The following is a 23,769-nucleotide window of genomic DNA, read 5'->3' as shown; positions in this document are numbered from 1 at the left end:
GGCATGTTGGACTTGAAGATATCTGTAATACTCAGTGCCTGCTAGGCTATATTGCTGTTGAAGGGAGGCAAAGGGGAGGACTTCATCTTTGACATGAAGGTCCTTGATCTGGGAAATACTAATAAGGTCCCATTTATCAAACCCCTTAGTTTGCCACAGAATCCCCAGAGGGGAGTTGCCAGTGTGAGTCTACAGTCCTATCCCAGTTGTTTGTTCTCCACGTGCCATACGTGGACCGAGTGCGCAGTTGGACATGTGAGGGGGTATTTATGGGGTTTAGAATTGAGTGCTCTACTGTAGCCCCCACCTAGGAGGAGCCATCTATCCATGGCGTACCCTGGATTGTACGGAAGACCATACATCCCCTGATTTATCGCAGGCAGATGGGCTGCCCAATAATATTTTTTAATGTTTGAGAGACTAATGCCACCATCGTACCAGTTGAGGGTGAGCTTAGCCAAGGCAATCAGAGGTTTGCCGTCCCATAAGAGAATCCTTTGAAGATTCTCTATCTCTTTAAAATATGATTTGGAAACTGGATCCATTGCGTTCTGGAGGGCATAAAGGAAACGGGGTGGAGCCATCATTTTAAAAAACAGCGTTGACCAACAATGAGAGAGGCAAAGACTTTCTGTGTTTGATATCACTTTTCAATCTCCGAATTGGAGGTAGGAGATTGTGAGGGAAGCAGAGGGTGGAGTTTAATGTAATAAATATTCAGAGGTAGCGAAAGCCATCCGAGGCTATCTGTATCGGGCAGTCCCTCGGTAGAAAGGGCGGTTTTCCCAGGAGTACATAGACCACGGATTTGGACCAGTTTATGGTAAATGGAGTATCTGCCAAACACTGCGAGTATGTCTATCAGGCATATTAAGGAGGCTCTCAGGGAGGTCAGGTACAGCAGAATATCATCCGCATATAACTATATCCTATCTTCCCAATCTGGGGACCAGCGCATACTACAAATCATTGGATCTATGTGGATCCATGCTGCCAGAGGCTCCAGGGCTAAAGCAAATAGGAGCGGTGATAACAGCAATTTGTGATGCGTTCCACCGCTAAGTTGAAAAGTCGCTGACTTGTGGTTATTCATGACTACTTGGGCCATGGGCTTTGAGCTCAAGAACTGGGGCCTAAATCCCAATTTGTCCAGTACCGCGAAGAGATACGGACCCTCCACCATGTCAAACGCCATGGTGGCATCCAGTGATACTAATACTGCAGGTTCTAAGATAGTTATAGCTCTGCCCAACACTCCATGCAGTCTGCGCAAGTTTATGGCAGTGTTACGATGTGGCATGAAGCCTGATTGGTCAGGGTGCACTAAGGTATTAATCACTTTCATGCAGCGTGTCGCCAATATTTGAGCTAGGATCTTGGGTTCTGCATTAAGCAGTGATATCGGTCTATAGGATGTGCAACAGGTTTACCTTCTTTATGGATGACCACAATGTTGGCAATCCTCTGATCTATGAGAAGAGTCTCCTTTTCTCTGCTATCCATAAACATCAAGTGAAGGTAGGGGGCTATCTTGTCTTGTCTCAACTTGTACAACTCGATCGGAATGCCGTTAGGGCCGGACGCTTTCCCCAAATTGATTGCTCGTATCGCCTGTGCCACCTCTTCATTCGAGAAAGTGGGCTGAAGGTATTCCTGATTCTCGTCAGTCAGGGTGGGAAGCACATTATCCTGGAGCAGGGTACCATTTTCTTGGAGCAGGGTACCATTTTCTCCCTCTGTGAACTGCCCCTCTGTACTATATACTTTCTGGTAATACTCAGCAAACCGGTCGGCTATGCGCTGCGGGTCTGTGACTGGATCGGCACCTTCCTCAGTCAGCTTGGGCACAAGTAGGGGACCCCATTCCATCTTATCCAGCCATGCAATCAAATTCCCGCCTGGTCTCCCTGCTCATAAATTCTACTCTGCGTTTACCTCCCCCGCGCCCTAGCTCTGTCTGTTGCTATGCCTTTAAATTCGTCTTGTTTTAAGCTTAGGAGGTACACCTTCTCTGGAGTCAATGCATGCTCCAACTCTTCTTCCAATTTAAGCACTTTGTCTTCTGCCCTCACCAAGTCTTTTTGCATGTCCTTTTTCTTACCCATAATAAGGGATACGGCTTCCCCACGGATGACTGATTTGTAGGCTTTCCATAACGTTTGGGCTCATTGCACCGTTTCCTCATTTTCTCGGAAATAGTGATTTGTGGCCAGAGTTATTTTTTTTTCGAATTTCGGGGTCACGTAGATACCACAGGTTAATGGGAGCAATTTTCCCTGCGCTCATTTGGCCCAGGACCATATGCATCCAAATCGGAGAATGGTCTTAGATACCCCTGCCTAGATGGCAGGTCTCTCAAATATTGCGTGCCTGTGTCGCCGGGACTAGGATACGGGACAGACTACGATGGGCACCGGACAGGAAGGTGTACTGGGCCCTATCTGGGTTATGTGTCCTCCATCCATCTATCAATCCCACAGCCTTGAGGAAGTCAGATAGCCACCGCTGTGCAGGTCTAATGTCCCGTGGGGTGACAATCCAGCTCACCAGACACCACTGCACAAAATCTCTCCCTATGATAAAGAGGCCTTGCGGGAATGACAATAGTGCTGCACCTAGATCCTTATATGTATCACTCTGAAGGCCAGGGGGAACATACACTGAGACACATGTAATAGTCCGGCCTTCCCACAGTCCCGAGACTCCTACGTATATACCCCGGTTATTGGACCATGTAGATTGTGCAGTGAAGGGGAACAAGTTCTTAACTAGAATGCCCACTCCTCGTGAACCGGATGTAAAGCCTGCGTGTGCCACTAACTTGTACCCCCCCCCAATCATTGCCTGGCACGTGTTCCCAATCAGATACCTTTCTTGTAACAGGATAACATCTGGGGCATGCCTTTTGAGATACTGGTGGACCATACTACGCTTAATCTTGTTGTCAAGCTCTTTGACGTTCCAGCTAAGGACTCTAACCCATTCTTCCCACTGTGAACCCATCTGAACTTGCATAAGTACATTGCTCCCGCCCTGTGGTACTGCTCCCGCCCTGTGGTACAACCCGGTGTGGTCGATTGATCTAAACCTGCAAAAAAGATTAAAACTTAACATGAACATTACCTCCCAAACGCCCCCCTCCCTGCTCCCCTGCACTCTGGGCCTCAAACTGCCCATGATTAAACTTGCAGAGTGCTCGTCGCCCCACAAAGTAACTAAAGGTAGAAAAGTGGGGTGAGTGGTGCCCCCTCCCCCCATCTCAAAAATATGATTGCACAATCCCATACAGGTAACTCAAAGTATATCTCAATAATGTACATTAAGAAGGGTCCAGAGCGACGATTATACTCACTGGTGTGTCCCATCTTTCAGGTCCCACTCCCCAACTTGATCAGAACAGCGTGTAGGCCCAAAGTGGCGTCTCCCCCGCTTTCTGGATCCCACAGATACCCCCGCCAATTGTACCCCAGTATCATATGGAATACTGGTCAGAGACTCTTCAACCACTCCGCTGCTGATTCTGGATGTTCAAAGAACCATGCCTGACCGTCTGCCTCCACTCGGAGTCTGGCTGGGAACAGCATGGTGTACTTATAGCCTTTGTCTCTCAACGTATTTTTGATCGCCAAAAAGGAGCGCCGCTGTCTCTGGACTAGCTGGGTGAAGTCTGGAAAGAAGGTTATATCTGAGTTTTTGTCCTTCAAGGGCAGTCCTGCCCTGCCATGGCATCTCCACTTCTGATCCACTTGCTTGCCTTACTTTCTGCATAGACTTATGATCAGGCATGTAAACTATTGCAGAGGGCAACTTGTAGACCAGCAGTATTGTCCCTCTGTCGCATCAAACATATACTGTTACTGGGCACTTCTCCGACTCCTCTCCCAAGTCATCATGCAGCAAACCTTCCACCAACACAACATGCCTGCAATTAAGACTGCTCAGGTACATGTTGGTTGATGGGGTGCTGAAGGAGCTCAGTGGGTGGTCTCATCAGCATCGAGTAAGTTACTGCGATACACTGGGCTGCCAATAGGGAGGACCTTATTCTGCAGCACCATGGTTCTGCCGAGGCAGGATCTGCTCGTAACCTTGACAGAGTTGAAATGGAATCCTCCAAGAGGAATTTAAGAGAAAAAAAATCACTGGTCTTTAAGCACACCTGGATATGACATTCTTTATTGGCAGATATCCTAAAAGGAGATCAGGCATAACAGAAGGGCAGCCCCACCTTTCCTCGACCCCAGGAAGAGCTCACAAAGCAAATACATATTTTGCTAAGTTAAACCCATGTGCTTGTTAAGACAGGTGGGGAACACTCAAAATATAAAGACTATGATTGGTGAAAGGTACTAAATAATAATATGCATAATTTGCCAAAGCAAAATTGATAAAAACAAAAGTCTTGCCAAACAAGCCTTTGGTTTTTAGGACCACATACATACAAACAATTAGGCATTCTTTGATGATATTAACCCACTGTGGTAAATACACTTCACTTTGCGAAAACTGACCTGTTGGCAGACCAATTTTAAGTAGCAAAATGCAAAATCATTAACACCAGTATCTTGCCTGCTATGAAGAAGTTATTACGGTGAATCATTCATTTGTTACCTAGAAAATCAGGGTGCATCTTGTAGCTCTTAAATTGTGAGCAAAGGTTCTTTTATTTAAAAAAAAAAAAGCAGCCATGCCTTAAAAAAGCATGCAGAAGGCATACATTTCAAAAGGCGCCTTAAGCAAATAGAGACATGAGGCACCGTACACATTAGCATGCTGGCATGGTGCCTTCAATGGATAGAACCATAGGAAAGCAGGCAAGTTGGAGGGGCGATGGTAAGCGGACAGGATCAAGGAATAGGAGTAACACCTCTAGCCCACTCTGATTCTACATTCTCTAACCCGAAAAGACAAGCTAGCTGATATTTTAGTCCTTAAAATTTGGAAGGGCCTTTTCGGGTACTGCTCATTATATGTTATGTTACATTTCACTTTAATGATGTCATAAATCCTTCTAAGTACTTACATTTTGACGATTTGCCATATTTGAACAGATGTTGACTAACAGTTTTAAAATGTTATTTAAACAAATAGCCTGATAACCCATACCTTATATCCGCTTGCCGCTGTGGCACCATGCTGCACTTACACTTCCCACTATTAAGCTCATCTTCATCCCAAGGGCATACCTTTCCATTTATACTTGTACAAAAATAATTTTCTAATAACAATTTATCTTCAACATTTGCAAAGTAAAACATTATAGGTCCCAGTACCATGACATACTACAAATGTTATTGAGATAGTTGGTGGATTAATAACTTCAGGAAAATGATAATGGGGCAATGCATATTACCCTTTCTCTATTTCGATTAATGACTGGAAACATTTGTTATCCTAAAAATCGAATAAAAAGATTGGCAAAATCTCTACCAAAGCACAATAAAATAAAAAAGGTCTAAAAATAAAAGCAGACAGCCATGTTTTAATTATATGGCGGTTCCAACAGCTGTTGCATAACGACCGGCGAAATGGCGTTAACCCACCACCAGGAATAATGACAAAAACTGGCACAAAACTTACAATCTTCTCCTCATGTATGCTATTGTTTTCTATTTGCGTGTTGCTGGCAATACTTCCAGAGGAGCCAGCGTTTTGTACCTGGGATGAAGGCATGCTCTGCAAAGGTTAAGACACACAGCACATCACACAAAGAAGACACCAACCAGAGCTTAAATACAACATTAAATTCATGCAAGTTAAGACAGGAGTTTGTGATAGACATTGAGGTGGCATGCCATCCAACAATTCATGTTCATACATATCCATGAAACAATTTGTGAGGTTTTAGTATGCAATTTGTCCGTCAGGTGGGGTGATGGCAAACAAACAGCATGGTCAAGTCACTGGTTAGTTACAATAAAAAACAACAAATGTAGCAAGTTTGTTGCAAACAGAAAAAGAAAACAAACAAGCAGAATCCATGCATTCAAGGATTGGGTGAGACCGTAATGAAAAAAATAAGAGAAGTGGTTACTTATCTTCAACAATGATTTTGAAAGGTACTGCATGTTCACTGGAGTTTCTCAATCAATGTAAGATCCAAAGTCTCAATACTGGACCTTGGAAAATATTTGCCAACGGAATCAAGTGGCACTAAACTCACATTATGCAAACTTCCTGCAGGACTGGATGTCATCCTGTAGTGATGTCACCAGTGGATATGTGTGGGACAACATTTCTGTTAATATCCTCAGACACTTCCTGCCAAAGAAGGACTAAGAATATGATGAGGAATTTGAAGAGAGGAAAAACATCCACTAGAATTAAGATTATTATCTAAATGTGATTTTGTTGTCCCATGGATACCTTTCGCATACAGGTTCTTTATCTCTAACCTCCCAGCAATATTTAGAACTTATTTGAAGGTGGCTACTTGGAAGCAATCAAAAGAAAAGCCATTTGTTCTCATGCAGGACTTATCAGAGCATGGACGTAGAAACAGACTTTTTACACTGGAATCAAAATCAGGTAAAGATTGCTTGCCAAAAGTATGCAGTGAAACACATATAGCTGTACTGTGGGTTGCTTTGATAGAAGCATTAGTATGAAACTCTGTATTGGTCAATTTACGCCTTTTGTTCTGCAAGCTCTACTTTCATTGGTGGATAACTTTTCTTTGAAATCATAACAAAAGCCAATATGAACCCAATCTAGCTTCCCATGTTTATCCTTTTGCAGTGTCAACTCCTTACAAGAGACATCAACCACAAATAATTGCAACCCATATTATTCACACCATTTCTAGAAATGTAATAAGTCTAAACTCTTCGAGGATGTAGCCCATTAAGTCTCAAGTCTGCTATTTATAAATGAGGTGGATATAATGTGGTAGCTGAACAGTCATATTGAAACCGAACTTGGTGAAAAAGCACAGAGGACTTGGAAAAATACCAAATACAAATCAGCCACCTAAAGCAAATAGTGAGAAGCAAATGAATAGGTAATACAAAAGGTGGAGTAAAACATCTGGCAAAGAGAGGGGTAGTGGACAACTATGTCCCCAGCAACTTCTGTGAGAGACCCTTGACACTTTTCTTTCATGGCCAAAAGCCACACATTCCTCCCACTAGATATTCTTACAATTTGCCTCTAGCCTGCTCAAGTCATGTACTCTGCGTGTATTCAGAGTCGAAGATATCCAGTATGCCTGCCTAAAATCCACTATGTGCAAGGCACTTGCAAAAGGAGAGAGTAAAGTTTGCCTTAACTGCTCTGGCATGGATTTTGGAGGCATAATGCCACCAATGCTACCTGTTCTTTTTCGATTTCTCGCCCTAAGTGGGAAGGGTATGCCCAGACGTGGGTCCAGTGTTTGCTACGCCACCAGAATCAAGCTAGCGTGGCTGCTAAGGGCCGGTACACCAAAACCGGTCCCAGGATGCCTGTTTCTGGTCCAGGGAGGACCTGGCTTGGCAGTTCGGGCTGGACTGTTCCAATGAGGAACAAGGTCAAGACTGATTTGCATATGGTGGGTCTATACTGGAATGGCGTGGCATGCAGAAAAACGATGGCATTAACCCAGATCTGTGACTGGGGGTGAATGTTAGATTAAGTCAGCATTCCGTCCATCATCTGGTATTTTTGCTCTCAGGAGTGGCACTTGTACCTTAAGTGTTGACAGTGTGTCATAAACAGAAATCTAAATGTCTGTGATGGAACCTTTTTGATATATCTTTTAACCAACAATGTCTGTTCTTCTCAAAGCCACACCGACAGAGTCAAGCGTGTGATTCACAAAAAAGGAGGTTCACTAAATGGGGACTGTCTCCCTCTTCCCTCTTTTCTATAAGCTATACGTCTAAGGGAAGTAACTTCTATTCTGGGTGAAATTCGCACAAATAGAAATCTCTTATTTTTGAAAAAACATCAGTGCCGTTGTGTAAGAAAAAGATTACCATCTTCTTCAGTACGCCACAATGCAATGCAATGCAATACAATTCAGTACTAAAATGTCTTTAGGCCTGCTAGTTTTTTAAAAGAGGAATAAGCAAGGTGAAAACTCATAAGGAGTGTTCTGAAAATCCCTTTTATTCAGGGCGCAATCCAAGGAGGTATCAATGCCACTGCCATCTTGCAGTAGGTATAGCCATATATAAGATTCTAACATAGAATGCGTGTTGCACAATCCTTATAGCAAGAGCGCCAGTCATCTGGAGGAGTCATTAGAACAACAAGCTGGACTTAATTAGGTCCTTTGCAATGACTTAATTCAAACTCAACGTGAGCATTCTGAGAATTGGTTATCTTAATGCCAACGCCATCGCATCCAGTGCTAAGGATGGATTTTGAGCTGGGCCGTGAATGGATGAATCTGGCCATTTCAAGCAGCTTATCTTTCAGAAAAATCAATTCTACCCAGTTTTTTTTATTATCCAGGCTCATTTTGCGGGGATGTCTGAGGAATGCAAATTTCATCAGATTGAGAAGATGTTACAATCAGTGCGAAATTCAGATTCCAACCTGGACAGCGAAAGGAACGAAAGACTGGAGTATGGAAACGATCAACCAATGCTCTAAGCATTTATATCATCTTTTTTCTAAACTTGGGCATGCATCATTTTCAGTGTATCTCCACCACAGCTTTTTTTTTAGTACATGTTTTTATTGGCATTTGTACAATAAATGAAACAATAATGGCATAATGTTACAACCGTACAGGGTCATTTACCGAATTACTCTGTCTCAGATTTATAGTGAAGAAAGCAGCAACTCCTTTTGAAGTATCTGCAAGAACACCTACAGCACTATGCAGCACTTTACATCCTCTCCCTTTCTGTTTATCTGGTGCTACAGTAGAAAGTACACTTTTTATAGATCTTAGAAACAGCTCCCCAGAAACGACCCAGATGTCCTTCTGGGGATGAAGAAGGCCTAGGTTCTACTAAAGTCAAGGTAGTCTCTCGAACATCCAAAGGAGAAAAGGGAAGGGGGGTACCAAGCCACTCAGAACAGCCCAGGAAAACAACTCTTGTACATGTGTCACTTCCCTTCGCCTCAATTCAGGTCCTTTCTGCCGTCATTTTAAAGGACTACAAATGTGCAGAATTCATACATTAGATGTTGAGGAAACAGTTGCATATATAGCTGCCAAAACAGGCTCTTACATATCGCATGCAATGGTTGTATTAATCAATTACATAATAGAGCTGCACCTGCCAAAGTGTCAGCATTATCGTTAATGTTATCAGAAGTCTATAATGTATATTATTGAGAGCAATTGAAAAGGTAGATAAAACCACACAGTTCCCTAACTCACAATACTACAGAACTGAAAAAAAGAAATTTATGGTGTAAACCTGGAGGTGCCAAAGTGGGCAGCGACATCATGTCCACACACAATCGGGCAGGTCTCCCACTGACACAGAGAGTTTCTTGCACCCCCACAAACCTGATTTTCCCAATGTGAAGATTCCATTAAAGCTTGATTAACTGCTTGTAATGATCAAATATTTACGTAGTACAGACAACCTGCCGAAAATGCAGTCTGAAACCGGTCCCCGGAAGCTTGTTTCCTTTCCAGTATAAGAATTGACTTGGTAGTTTGGTCTGCCCTGTTCCCATGATGCACTGAATTTGCATGTAGCCAGGTTCTGAGCTGGGATGGTGCAGTGAGCTAAAAAACGGTGATGGATCAAGCCCTGATCTGTTGACTGGGTAGGAGTATTCTGCTTTATTCAGAAACTCTGTCCATCACCACCCCCTTTTCTGAATCGTTTTGTCCACCGTAAGCGTGGAAGGGTATCCTCAGACATGAGTCCCTTGCTCACTACACCATCAGGATTCAAGCAAGCCGGGCCGAAGACGGCTGTAATGCCAGAAACCGATCCCCGGAAGCTTGTTTCCTTTCCAGTATAAGAATTGGCTTGGTAGTTTGGTCTGCCCTGTTCCCATGATGCACTGGGCCAGGGACAGACTAATTTGCATGTAGCCAGGTTCTGAGCTGGGATGGTGCAGTGAGCTAAAAAACGGTGATGGATCAAGCCCTGATCTGTTGACTGGGTAGGAGTATTCTGCTTTATTCAGAAACTCTGTCCATCACCACCCCCTTTTCTGAATCGTCTGAAAATCCAATAGCAGGCAAACGTGTCCAAAATAGAATGGATCCAGATAATCCTTCACAGGGGGAATCTGCAGCCCTCATCCTTATAGACCTATCAGCAGCCTTCCACATTGTCTCCCAACCGATCCTAATCCAACAACCCCATGAAACAAGCATCCAAGGACTCACCCTCAAATAAAAATGCTCCTTTCTCATCAAAGAACCAAACCGTCAACATCCCTCCTGTGCTTCTGAAGCACAAGATCTTATTTGTGAAGTTCAGCAAGGCCCTCGCTCAGCCCAGCGCTCTTCAACATCTACCTGTCAACGTCGTTCAAGTTCACAACATAAACATCCTAATTTATGCAGACAACACACAACTGATACTTTTCCTCTCGAACAGAATACCCAAAACCAGGAACAAGTTCACCACATGCAGGACTTAAGTAGCCACATGGATGAAATCCAATTGCCTCAAATTGAACTCAGACAAGACTGAAGTAGTAGTCTTCTGGAAGAACACTGCTCCGTGCGACTCCACTTGGTGTCCTGCAGACTTTGGACAAGCCCCAAAGCCCTGCTCCGAAGCTGGAGAACTCAGAATCATGACACAACAAACAGCACATGATCATCTAAGTCAAAGCAATGGTCTCAGCTTGCTTCAATACGCTAAGGATACTGAAGACAAAATCTTCAAGTGGTTACCAGACAAGACCAAGAAAACAATTGCCCAAAGTCTTCATCACCAGCAGACTAGAATACTGAAATACCATGGACGCAGGGATTACCAACCAGCTCACAAAAAGGTTCCAAATGGTCAAATAAGCAGCAGCCAGACTAGTCCTCAACCTCCAATGCCCATCCCACATTACACCCCACCTCGGGGAATTCAACTGGCTCCAGATTCACAAGCACACACACTTTAAACTCCTCATCCACATCTGCAAAGCTCTCCAAAACACTGGCAATGAATACCTGAGCAGCCACATTACTTCCACCAACCTTTTAGACACCTTTCGCTCTGCCACGCTGTGACTAGCACAGACCCCAGGCTTACAAAAAAGCAGAGCAGGGGGCAACGCCATCTTATACCTGGCGTCTAAAGCCTTGGATGACCTCCTACAAGGAGGATGGTACCAGGACACATGGCGAAGTAGTCGCTGTTGCCGGAGCTCTGGCAGCCTGTACCGAATCCAACCAATAATCCTAACTTTCCATGCCATCGGAATATGCGAAACGGCTTCCTCAACAGCACAAACCCTGTAGAAGAGTAGGGAAGCTGTGAGGTGAAGGATACAGTCGCCAAACACCTAAACAGTGGGGACATAGCGAGGCGATGCAGCCCAAGATGGTGGGGAGCTGACCCCGGTCGGCGTGACGGACACTGGGGCCCAGGAGATATGGGTAGCGCAACAGCACCTGGTGTGGTCGGCGCCCGGCCCGGATACTGAAACTGCGGTAGCAGCGGCCGGAAAGAAGGATAGGTGGCAGAGTGGAGATAGCTGGTCGGACCCTGAAAGAGAGAGCACCGATACCAGCCAGGGCTGACGCGGTGTGCAGGAGTGGCCGCGGAGATCCAACAGTGCCGGGTGAGTGAGGGGAGCAAAGCATGTTAGGGCCCATAGACGTGGCGGGGACAACTTGCCACAGACACTCTGGTGAGCCAGAGGCGAGTCACCGGGAACCAGCTGAGTCTATTGCGGCTGTCACTGCTAAGAAAACACCGCATGAGGCACAGCAGAGCATTGAGAAGGCAACGCGTGACTGATGCAAGTGTGAATGTTTGTTTGATCAGCCTACAATTTCGGTGGGCCCCAAAAATAGGGCAGAAATGTAGAACAGGAAGCTGAAAACTAGGCTTTATGAGTAAGCCCCAGGGCTGGATGGCTTCATACACCTGCTTCTAGATACCTTATAGGGTGACTAACATGCAATAAAAACACAGATAGCATAGTATAGCATATAACACATACAGCATAACATAACAATAGTATCAATCTTTCTTTATTGAAAACTACACTCACTGTCAGTCCTGCTTAGCGTCTCCTAATGTTGAAAATAAATAATTTAATGCTACTTATCTGTAAGGTTTTATTTTTTTTTCAACTTAGTTTGTAGTAATGGTTCGCAATCAATGAGAAAAACTGCACAATCAAGAAAAGGAAACAAATATAACACCTTCAATTTAATAAAGTGTGAACAAATTCTTTTCTTTCCGCTTGCTAATAATTTTTGGGGTGCTAGCTTGGCTTAATTGCACCTACTACCGAAAGATGCTAACTACACAAGTGAAAAAGAAATGTGTATAAAACCTGAAACCATAGAGCACTATGAGCACACTTGCTAACAATCCACTTGGGTACTGGATAAGTCAAATGATTACTTTAGTCCAATATCACATGTAAACTTTTGCAGCAACTGATGTTAATTATAACAATCCGACTGCAAACAGAGTTGACAAAAGTCAAAATTTCTTCATTTTGGTGATGTTATTCTTTTGCTTCATATATCCAGCATGTAGTCTGCCAATATGCCAACAAGGATTTCATCTATCCATAGGCTTTTTCAAGGCGGTTAGCATGAAAATCTGTCATTGTACAAGCTCTAATTCCGCTTGTGGTTTACTTCTATTGAAAAATGCACACTCCAAACATAGGGCATTTCCTTTGGATTCTTTATATCTTGGGTCATATAAGACCAATAATGATTGCCCGTTGGGTCATAACAAGAAGTTCATAATTAGTTACTTCAGCGTCAACTTTCATACAGACACACCCGATATTATACGTTTGTGGATGCGTGTGCATTTTTCAATAGAAGTCAACCACAAGTGGAATAAGAACTTGTACGACAGATTTTTGTGCTAACCGCCTTGAAAAAGTCTAAGGGTAGACAAAACATGTGTTGGCATATTAGCAGACTACATGCTGGATATATGAAGCAAAAGAATAAAATCACCAAAATGAGGAAATTTTATATACTTTTGATGTGATCTTCTTGATACTGAATTTACGTACATTTAATGTATGTCAGATCTGTAGTCATTTGTATTTAAATATGTATACCAACGGAGAAGCAGGTAACACTATTTTGTTTTGATGTAATTGTACCATGCATTTATGTTCCCGTAAGCAAAGAAAGAACAAGTTTGTTTCCATTGCTATGGTTGCCCACTGTTTTTTTGAAAGGGGATGTGGCACCTAAACTGTAAGTTTGTGATGATGACTATTTTAGTTAAAACGCTAGGCCACAAATAAAGCACTTTACGGCAGATCCTAGAGTGCAGTCTTTTGTGAGTCTCTCCAGCCACTAAAGAGCGCTGACTGGATTGAGATATATCTTGCTTGATTAAAATGTTTAAATGCGACTTTACAGAGACCGATAAACAGACACACACATATACACCTATGTGCTTTAAAGAATTGCTGCTTTGCAGTGAAGAGCAGTTGGACATATTAAAATGTATTAATGGAGTGTTTATTTTTCTCCCAGTGTTGCACCTGACCTGAGCAAACGCCAACAGCTGTAGAGGTGGGGCACAAGTGGGGAAGAGGGAGGGGGGGGATGGGGTGATGGAGCACGACAAATGGTGCTGGGGCACAGTGCTGCTCTCTTACATGAGAAACCAACCCATGTCTTCATATTTGTGTGAATCTCCATAATTTACAGATAGGACAAACCAGCCCCATGAAAAACACAATTTACTTAAGAAATAAAGAATACAAGCAACTGAAAAACGGAAATAACCTCAAATATGTCAAAAGCATCACCCAAGAAAGGACAATTCTTTTATCACTGACAAAAGCTAAAACGGTTATGTGCTAGCTTCAGGGAATTTTACTGCAGGTGATATTAAAACCTTTATACTTACCAAACACGATAAACATGATCAAACTGTAAATCTGCATAGAACACCTATTTGGGTCTGCTAGTGTCACATAAGGACTAAGCAATATCTGGATGGCAGAATCAGACAAGATAGGGTGTGGAGTATGGCCCAGCACTCAAAACAGAAACACGTGTGCAGCTCTGTTGATCTCTGAAGAAAACACAAGGTCTTACCTCTTGACTTAGCAGAGGCTGAGTTTCAATTGGGATCTTCTTCTTGTGCTCCTCCTTCACAGGCAGTAAAGGCTTGAAAAACTTTGGTTGCTGGGGAGAGAATGCTTTGAATGGACTTGCATGGGGGCTCTCTGGGACACAACCTAAAATCCAAACAAACCACAGATCATCAGTCCAACATGAAATTCAAGCAGCCCACAATGCACCAGCTGGTTTAGTTTCAGCAGCTGAAAAATAATAGTTCAGCGATTCAATAAGTTGTTGGAAAAAACAAGGATCAATGTTTACCAACAGTCACGTAAAGCAAATGATGCAGGATGTCATCATATTATACTAATGCTTAAACTGGTCTTGGCTATACATCAATCATTAATCACTTTCAAAAGGCCAGTCCCTTGTGTTTTTGCTGCGTTCTACCTAAATATTTTCACTATACTGAACTAAGGTATAGCTCCATCACCATTATGTTGGGCAGTGACATTGTTGATGTACCTTGGGATTCAGATTTACGTCTCTGATTCAAAGTTCATAGCTGCTAACAGGACCGAGAGCAATTCAGTCCTGGAACAGTCAGCCACTGTCAAGGATGGGGAAAGTCACCGTTACCAAGTTAATCATCCTTGGATAGATATATCACCTTAAAGATCTTCGCTAACCTATTATGGGCAGTAGGTCTCTTCTAATTAGTTTAGGGTAAGACGAGATGAATGGATGCAACACTCCCTTTTTGTACAAAATATGAACCACACACCCAAAATGATTTGCACTGGTTTCCCACAGGCTTGATGAGTGCAGAGGCAAAATTCTAAAATATGCATGTTTTTATATCCGGTCACATCTGTTTAACCTGTATGTATTTATTTTAAACTAACTGTGTTTATGTACTACAGGATCACCAACAAAGTGCTGAAAAGAGCTACCATTTCTCAGTTGACATTCATTAGTGGGTAATAGGAGTATGTGTGCTAGATGAGGGTGTTTAGAACTTGCGGTTTGGCAATAGGGATCCTGGTCAAGATGAAAACCTGGACCCCCAGACAGGGCCCTAGAAAGGCTTGAAAAATGTTGACAGAGGATACAGGGGTAATTGGCACACCAAGCATCACAAAAGACATTCTAACCATCTCTTATGCCCTCACAGCAACAAAGGACTGAGAATTACCTGGGAAAGTGACAGATATTTTTGTACCCGTACATTGGATACTACACAGCACTACACCAATACGTATCCCATGGCAATACAGGGAATTCACTAGTGTATCCTCTGGTGAGTGTGGCGAGCCGATGAGGGCGCATGACACCCAAGATACTATATGAAGCCTTGCCATAGACTTTTGTATGAATTCCTGGTTCTTAAATATGAGTGAGTATAGCAGACTTACAGGCTTCACTAAAGAGTGGGACAAAAAGGGCCTGGGAGAGGACCCTTAATGGTCTTGACAAACTGGTCTAGTCTGTTCTGTTGGTAGTACAAACTCTGGTTAGAGAGGACACAGACGAGACCAGCCTATATTTGCCTCACATTCTCTTGATCTCAAACAGTGGGGATCATATGGTTTATGACCTAAGTAAAAACCTATCCACTCTCTTCAGTAATCACTTCAAAAACATGATGGAAAAGGTATGAAACAATGCTAACGCTACAACTCTAAAACCTGTTCAGATCTACAGCATTTCCAAGTTTTCAGCATTGTTATTTGTGACATTTGCCTGTCTAAGGGATTAGACCAAGCAACACTTTCTCTAGTAGAACAAAGCAAACGTCCATCTAATGCAATACATGTCAGAAACTGCCCCTTTCATGTGCAATACTTCCATCTTTTACTGTTTATTGGCCACCAGCAGAGCATATTTCACTGACATTTTAACATTATAGATGTGAGATGTCGGCAAGAAGCCATGACTGAATTGTGACACTGACTACGTTAAATACGTTGCCTGAACTCAAGACCAGACATCAGTGGGGAGGATTTTATCTGGCCAGATACTGCTCTTAATTTAGGATAAGATATTTTCAGTGAGTTTTTCACTCTCACATTGACACAACACTGCTCTGTATCCATAAATGTTTTGCGAAGGAAGTATTCCCCTTCGCCAAACTGCCTACCCCACCCTCCCAAGCACAGCACAGAGCGAGCAGGACAACATTACAGATCGCCATAATCTGTTCATCTACACCCATTTTGTTCATTATGAACAACGGTCATTACAACGAGCTCTAACTGTAGGTCTATTAGTATTACAATGCATGCAAGTCAGAGAGCTGCAGGGCTACTAGTCCTAAAGAAGATGAGCATGCTTTTTCCAGATGCTTACAATAATCCAACAGTGAACTTCATATCTTCCAAAATTGTATTCATTTTCCTGGCAAGTCACGTGCTTTTCCATTGCCACAAGTTGACACATCATGAAACCAATGTGCAATATCTGGTGCACCCATTAATTTCCAATAAAGAGCCATCAACAACTTAGCAGCACCCAACATTAGAAGTGTACCCTTTGTTCTACTTTACCAAACCAACCCAATGCCACAAACCCAAAAGAACCACGCTCAAGTCTTGAGCCCAAAACTCCATTACTACGCCCAAGAATTTCCTTTCAGTACGTCTATAATAGTACAGTTTCCCCACAAAAGCGCAAGGAACACTTTCAAGGCTAGTCTGATGGCTTGAATCTCTAGGTAGCTTATGTGGTGCTTAGAGGACCCAATGCCTTGGACAATTATCAGTGAGCCCCCCACCATGTCATGAGAAACGCATCAGTAGTGATGATCAATTGCCGAAGGGAGGTGTATAAATGGCTTCACGAGCAAAAGATTATTTCTGCTCCACCAAATCGGAGAGTGCTGGACCCTGGTCATTAACACTAGATCCAATGTCCTTCTGCTTGTGATGAGGCTTTCCTGTAGTAGGCACAGGTGTAACCTAGCACAAGGTACAAATGCTATGCATGATGCCACCATTCCTGTCAGTTCTATCTGTAATTGGATGGTGTGTCTGAAAAAAAGCCAGCAGCTGTTGGAATGCCATCACCCTCCGGTCATATCGGTATGCTTTGCCTATTGTTGCATCTAGGCCTGAGCCGAGGAAAGACTGAACTTGCTAGGGCTGAAGGTGTGATTTTGAATCCTAGACTGTGAAGTAGAGACACTGCTTTTTGATTGTGTGCTAGGCATTGTTGTTTGATACCGCTCCTGATCAATCAACTAAGTATGGAAAACGTGTATGGGGTTTCTGCGCACGTGGGCTGCTAACACCACTAAGCTCACTGTAAAAGCCCTTGGAGCTGCAGTGACTCCGAAGGGTAACACCTTGAAATGGGTGTCTTGTCCACTTATCACAACTGAAGGTACTGATGATGTGCTGAGTGGATCGGGATATGGCAGTGCAAGTTTTTCAGATCCAGTGCTCACATGAAGTCATCTTGGGGTGATCAAGTGAAAGTGTTTGGAGAGGATGAACCTGTTCAGTGGTTGGAGTAAGTCATCCTCTTTGGGGATTAAAAGGTACAGGGAATACATCTACTCACCACTCTGGTGTGCAAGTACTGGCTCTATTGCACCTTTTGTAAAAGCAACTGAACCTCTTCTGAAAGAAGCTAAAAATATTTGTAACTCAATACATCACAGAGGAGTGGGATGTTGGGAAGTGGTGTGTGATATTCAAGGCAACAATCTTCCTGTATAATGGAGAATACTCAATGTTCTCTGGTGATGTTTTCCCACTGTACCAAGTAGACCCTCAGTCTTCTGATGATAAGTGTGATGTAGTGGGGGGAAAGGGGGTGTCACTGTTTTACAGCTCAGAAACCCTTTGTGGGCCACATCTGCCTTTTCCCTACCCATTTCCCATAAAGGCCCCTCCCTGGAAGGTATTAGATTGCTATGTGTCCTCAACGGACAGTAGGTGCTGATGGTATGGGTTTTCTGACTGGAACCCACCAGTTTGGCACCTCTCCTGGTTTGCTGCTTCTGCAAAGCAGATTTGAGAGGATTGTAGGGCGAAAATTGATACTTCGAAGTCAGTGCACTTTTGGATTCTGTTGAGCATATACTCGACATAGGAGCCTAATAGATGCTCATCGTCAAAAGGGACATTTAAAAGGTGCTGTTGCACCTCAGGTCTTAACCCTGACACCCTAAGCCAGGCATGCCTGTAGAAAAGGATGCTGATATTAATATCCCTTGCAGCCATTTCTGCCGCAATGATGGTGCATTAGGTATTGGCAGTGCTGATGGCTTTCTCCTCAGCAACCAATGCTTTTGCACTTTTTTGATGGGCTTCAGATATTTGTTTTACCAGATCCCCCATCTTCTCCCAGTGGACCCTGACATATCTGGAAAAGGAGCACAGTGAATTGGCATTGTGCCAGCGTGTGGCCACCCCAAGCACTACCCTGCAGTATCAATTTGTGTAGACACCTTGTCTGACTGAGGAGCATTTCCTGTGACCTATGCAGAAGCCCCCTTGCAGGCAGTGTAAACAACTAAGAAGCTACAGAGAATTTGTCCACAAATATAAGCCAGACTGTCTGGGATGCGCTTGTCCTTTTTCAATAGATGGGAAGTAACTACTCTGGATTTCACTGACTCCTTAAAGTTGTTGGTCAACTTGAGCATGTCCTCGAGCATGAGGTAGTAGTGGACCACAAGCTCAGTCTTAGACAGGGCTTCAAATAGGAAGCCGTCCTGTTCTTCCACTGTGTGGAGTTTGACCTGGTTATGTTGTGCAGCATGCATATCAGCAGCGACAGATGAAATTACTCCTCTCCTGAAGGGAGATGGGAAATAAGTAGTAACGGTCAACCGTTGTGGGTAATATGTGAAACAAATCATAAAAAGATAAACTAAAAAATGACTAAATGGAACCTCAATCAGTTTCTGTTTCTACTGAAACTCGCTGTTGAAATATACTGATTTGATGCCACTTTTCTTTCAGTGCATATCATAAAATATTATCCCTTTGAATAGGAGGGACAGACTAGCCTGTCCACAAACTGATATGTTGGTGCTGCACCAAGCTCAACTAGAAGCACAAGCTGAAGAGATCTACTTGTTTCATATCAATCAAAAACAATAGAATCAAAGACTGCCTCAGGCAGCCCCAAGACATGTATTCTCCCCTGGGTTATGGTTAAATCGAATGATTTGGATGAGCATCAAACCTAAACCCAGGAAAGATAAAATGAGTATACAGGAACAGATTAACAATGATGATGGGAAATGCATCTCACCACCGCCGCTGTCTTTATTCCTTCTCGGTGACTCCCTGGGTAAGGTGCCATAGCAAGATACATCCTGATAACTGGAGGAACAGTCAGACATCTCAAGATGGCCTTCTGACCAACCCTGCGAAACACAATGACATTCCACAGCATTAGGTAAGTATTAGGGATTTAGGGCAGTAAACATTTACATGGCAAACACTTTTTCATAAACATGTTGTAGTTATTAAAATTATTTCCGAGATAGGTACCCATTGTGTGTTTTTGTCTCTGTTATATGTTAATAATTTCGTAAGGCGCAGTTATTACCCCCAAGGGTGTCCTAGAGCTAAAAAGAAGGGCTCATACGCTTCTTAGCTTTTTCTTGATATAATAATCAGTGAATGGGAGGAACATGATGGCGTTAGGAAGCACTGGTGCAAAGTAAGACAGAGAGTGACCTTCTAGTCTATATTTCTTTATGCAAAGAACCCCAACCAAACTGACCATGAACGAACTCAGACAGTGAGAAGGTTTGCAGATTTGGAATCTGTGCTTTAGGAGGAGTCCGGAGCTGAAAATTGCACTTTGAACCATGCAAAAAGATTTAAACTGAGCACACATTTTGATTCAGAGCCAATGAAACTGGATTAGAGCAGCTGAGCTGTAAGATGATTAGGGAACTTTCAGGACAGAGCAAGTGGCAGTTTTTCATATAACTTGTGGACATTAAGAGGCCTAGGTACAGAGCATTTCTGTCAGCTTGGCAGCAAATGAGAGAGTAAACCCCCTTAGTTAAGATTGAGAGCAGGGGAAAGATTTTCCTCAACATTCTCAAAAGAAAGAAAGAATGAAACAGTCTGTGATCGAACTGTTTGGAAAAAGACAGACTGCAGTCAACGTTGAAGACAACATTTTTATAAGATTCAACTGGTAGTGGAAGAAGATATCGTCTCTTGAACTACCGAGATATCCCAAATATAGTGAAAGCAGTTTAAGGCCTTTCAAGGAATACGGATGGAAATGGCAGAAGAGAAATGGGTAAAAAGTGCCTCACAGTGGAGTGATTGGCTGAAGGTTTGGTGAAGGTCTGTCAACGCAAGTGATCAATATATCACCAGAAACAGTTTTCCAGAAAACTAACACACATTCAACAAATATTTGCATAGGGTAAATAATTAATGCTGTGAACAGCCCAGCTACAAGTGCTCTCTCAAATACAAAACTACATCCTTCAGTGTTTTAAACATTAATAAAATTGTTGAGGCACTTTTAGCCTCAAATCAATTTTAATTTATTGCTAGCTATGTATGTATATACAAAGCAACTTGCTTGCTAATGGGTTCACAATGCAGTTGCTTTTTCCAGGGTGCAAAATATCTATTGCACAAATAATGTGACATCATATTATCTATCTTTGTTTTTAGCACAGTTCGTTTGGACTAGGTTTTTATGTCAAGATTTTGTAGCAGGTCAATTTTCTGGAGTAATGTTTAACTTATATAAAAAGTTTTATCAGTTCTCCATCATAAAAGTAACAAACATGGTACAAATAAGAAAGTAAGTTAATAGTAAAATCCATACCTTTTCATCATCTTCACAGCCGGAAAGATCTAATCGACTGGAGGATACCTTGAAAGCACAAAAGGAAAGACCGAGGTAGAGATTAAAAAATCTTACTTTAGTTTTCCAAAAATGAAATGGAAGATTTAAACTGGTAAAACCAGCAACTCTCTCTTCATACTTCACAATGCCCCCCCTCCAAGGGTGCTCAAGGTGCTGTGCATGACAAAATTACATTTAGCCCACTATACAACGTAAGGTCAGAGATTCAGGGGTAGTAGATAGCCTGAAGTTCAAAAAAATGTTTTTTCTTCTAGAATCTAGAGGCAAGTATGGTGGAAGGATCAGGAGTGTTCCCAGACAGTAAATGATTGAAATCCATGGCAAAAAAGTCTAACACCACACACAAGTGAGCACTGTATTCCTTCTCTCTGCCAACTTTGTCTAAGCTATTGCTTCGAAGTCCAGCTCAGACCATTGCCTATGGTACCAATTGCACCATTCCAGCCCCCTGGAGGGTCAAGCCCATCCCCCTCTCGCAAGGAGTGCTTCCTTGGAGGTTAGGAGCCACCACAGCACAATCTTCTTCATACATCTCTTGGATCTCCATTTCATATCGGGCATCCAGCCTGCAATTTCTGCAGTGCCATCAGAGGTACTACAATGCCAGTGATGTCTTGTAGATCTTTCAAAATTAGAGCACATAATTCTTTGCGTTTAAGGCAATGGCTTGCTCTCAAAATCTGCCAACTATGATGATGAATAACAGAAAGGCTGCTGCTATCAGAAGAACTGAAGCAAGAAGAATGGGGTCCCAAGACCAAGGGGACATTTCACCATGCCAGACTATCAAGTCAAAAAACTTCCCCTTGGGAATTCAGTACATCACAATCATACGTACATAAGATCATTCAATCATTCACGCCTATCGTGATTAGTCAACGTTCAGTAATCCCTCTAGTTCAAACACAATTTTGTACCACAGAAGTATCAGACATTGAAGAGCTATAATACCACATGTACTAAAAAAAGATCTAAACACTTTATCAATCAGAGGTTACAGAACACAGCACATCATGTTGTCAGCTGACCCTTGTACCTGCATTTATAATGTAACATTGTCCGCAAACTCTTCATCACAGCCTTAATACTAGTTAGGATGTAAACTCAATTTATTCAACTATTGTAGTCTATGAATCATCGTCTAATTCAACAGAACCATCATACTCTATCTTTTTCTCATCCTGAAAATTTGAAAGTAGATAAATACTGTAACTCTCCTGGAGGATTGGGACGAGTAAAGGGCAGAGTAGAAGTGACAATTTGGGCAAAGGTGACTGGGACGTTTCATCGCTTTGAGAATGTTGGGCACCTATGATAAACTATGACAGGGGTCAGAACGTGGCCAGAAAACCTAGGCATGATGCCAATAAGCAGCAAGAAGGGCAAAATTGCAGTCAGTGAAACCATGTTCTTCCCTATGAAACAATCATAATTAATATTTACATACAAGTCAAAGTCTTTCACTAGTGTTTAAAACTGGCTTACGTGTTGGACATTTGGAGTGCTGATGCTTCTTCTTATATGTCGGACCTTGGCGGACAAAGCTTCTTTGACAGTGACAGCCTGGAAAAGGGATGACAATACATTCCATTTTAAATAGCGAGTATGCAGATAGCAGTAGAGTTTGATTCTATTTTACAGAAACTTACTTTATACCTGGTAACACACAAATTGCAAATAATGATCCAGTCCTCAATGAAACAATGTTATCAGTTCAGTTCATAAACTTTGTTTCGATTTAAAAAATCACAAAAGTTGATACAAAATACACATAGAAATGAAGACAAAATATTTCCAATTTACCTATTTAAATAATTCATCTAATATTGGAACAACCACTCTAAAATTACGAAGTTATACAGTTATATATTAAAAACTCTAAAAATGCCCTGCCAAAGCTAATGCTTGGGATACCAGCTATCGTGGTTTCATGTTACAAAACTGCTGCTTTCTTGACATGCAATATCTATGCTATAAAGTGCGTAATGCTAATACAAAACCGGAGCATCTACCTTGGGCTCCTTTCTTTCCAGCGAATTACCCACACCCATCCCAGAAACTTTCCAACAGAGATCACAGTGGACTCTTCCATAGATGTATTGAGAATCCAAAATGCCTCGCTGCTGGACAGGGTCCCCAAGTTCAAACATAGGGGTTTCAACCATCTTAACCTGGGTTTACTAAAGGCTGGGCAGGCAAATAAAATGTGTATCGCTGATTCAATCGAATTCGGGCAATGTGGGCAATTACTGCTGTTCGAGCTACACCATTTATTGATAAATGCATTGGTAGATACAGTTTCCTATCTTTGGGCATGGTGATTAGATCCCAATAGCATTCGTACTTTACTTTGTGCTTAAAATCAAGGAAGGCTCTTGACAAAGAAGGTACAGTAAGAACTGCTGATCGCCTCATTGTTATCAAATTCTAATATGCTACCTTAAGCTCGGTTTTGGTTGGAAAGACAGTATCAGCGGGGGAAGTCCATAGGCGGCTCATCTCCATCTCACAGAGTGTAGTTCTAACACACCTTAACCATGGAATTTTGTTCGTGACGTCAGCCTCTTTTACGTCTTTTAAAGCCAGGGCATAGTGTGAAAGCTCAGGGGTCACCCATGCCTTCTCCAGTATGCTACTGGCCTATAATGTGCCACGTCCCTAATGGAATGACAGCCCAGATCGGAGAAAATGGGTAATAACGGGGTGGACTGTGGGAGGCCAATTAAGGACCGCAGGAATTTGTTTTGTGCTAACACCAAAGAGTCCAAGTTGGCATATCC

General features: G+C 42.6%; 1 protein-coding gene across 1 annotated transcript in view; it reads right to left on the bottom strand.

Moving 5' to 3' along the window:
* The window catches only part of KIF13A (kinesin family member 13A), a 762,232-nt gene that overhangs the window by 84,678 nt on the left and 653,785 nt on the right, over positions 1 to 23,769 (bottom strand). The window contains exons 34-38 of the mRNA XM_086965110.1: positions 22,475 to 22,552; positions 20,948 to 20,995; positions 19,394 to 19,508; positions 14,162 to 14,304; positions 5,581 to 5,676 (exon numbers count right to left, since the gene is read on the bottom strand). Of these exons, the coding sequence (XP_086821236.1) occupies positions 5,581 to 5,676; positions 14,162 to 14,304; positions 19,394 to 19,508; positions 20,948 to 20,995; positions 22,475 to 22,552 (480 nt within the window). The remainder of the gene's footprint in view (positions 1 to 5,580; positions 5,677 to 14,161; positions 14,305 to 19,393; positions 19,509 to 20,947; positions 20,996 to 22,474; positions 22,553 to 23,769) is intronic.

Source organism: Lissotriton vulgaris, chromosome 4_1 (genome assembly GCF_964263255.1).
Source record: "Lissotriton vulgaris chromosome 4_1, aLisVul1.2, whole genome shotgun sequence".
Lineage (NCBI taxonomy): Eukaryota > Metazoa > Chordata > Amphibia > Caudata > Salamandridae > Lissotriton > Lissotriton vulgaris.
The sequence above is the reverse complement of the archived record's forward strand: the minus strand, read 5'-3'. Positions and strand labels throughout refer to the sequence as shown.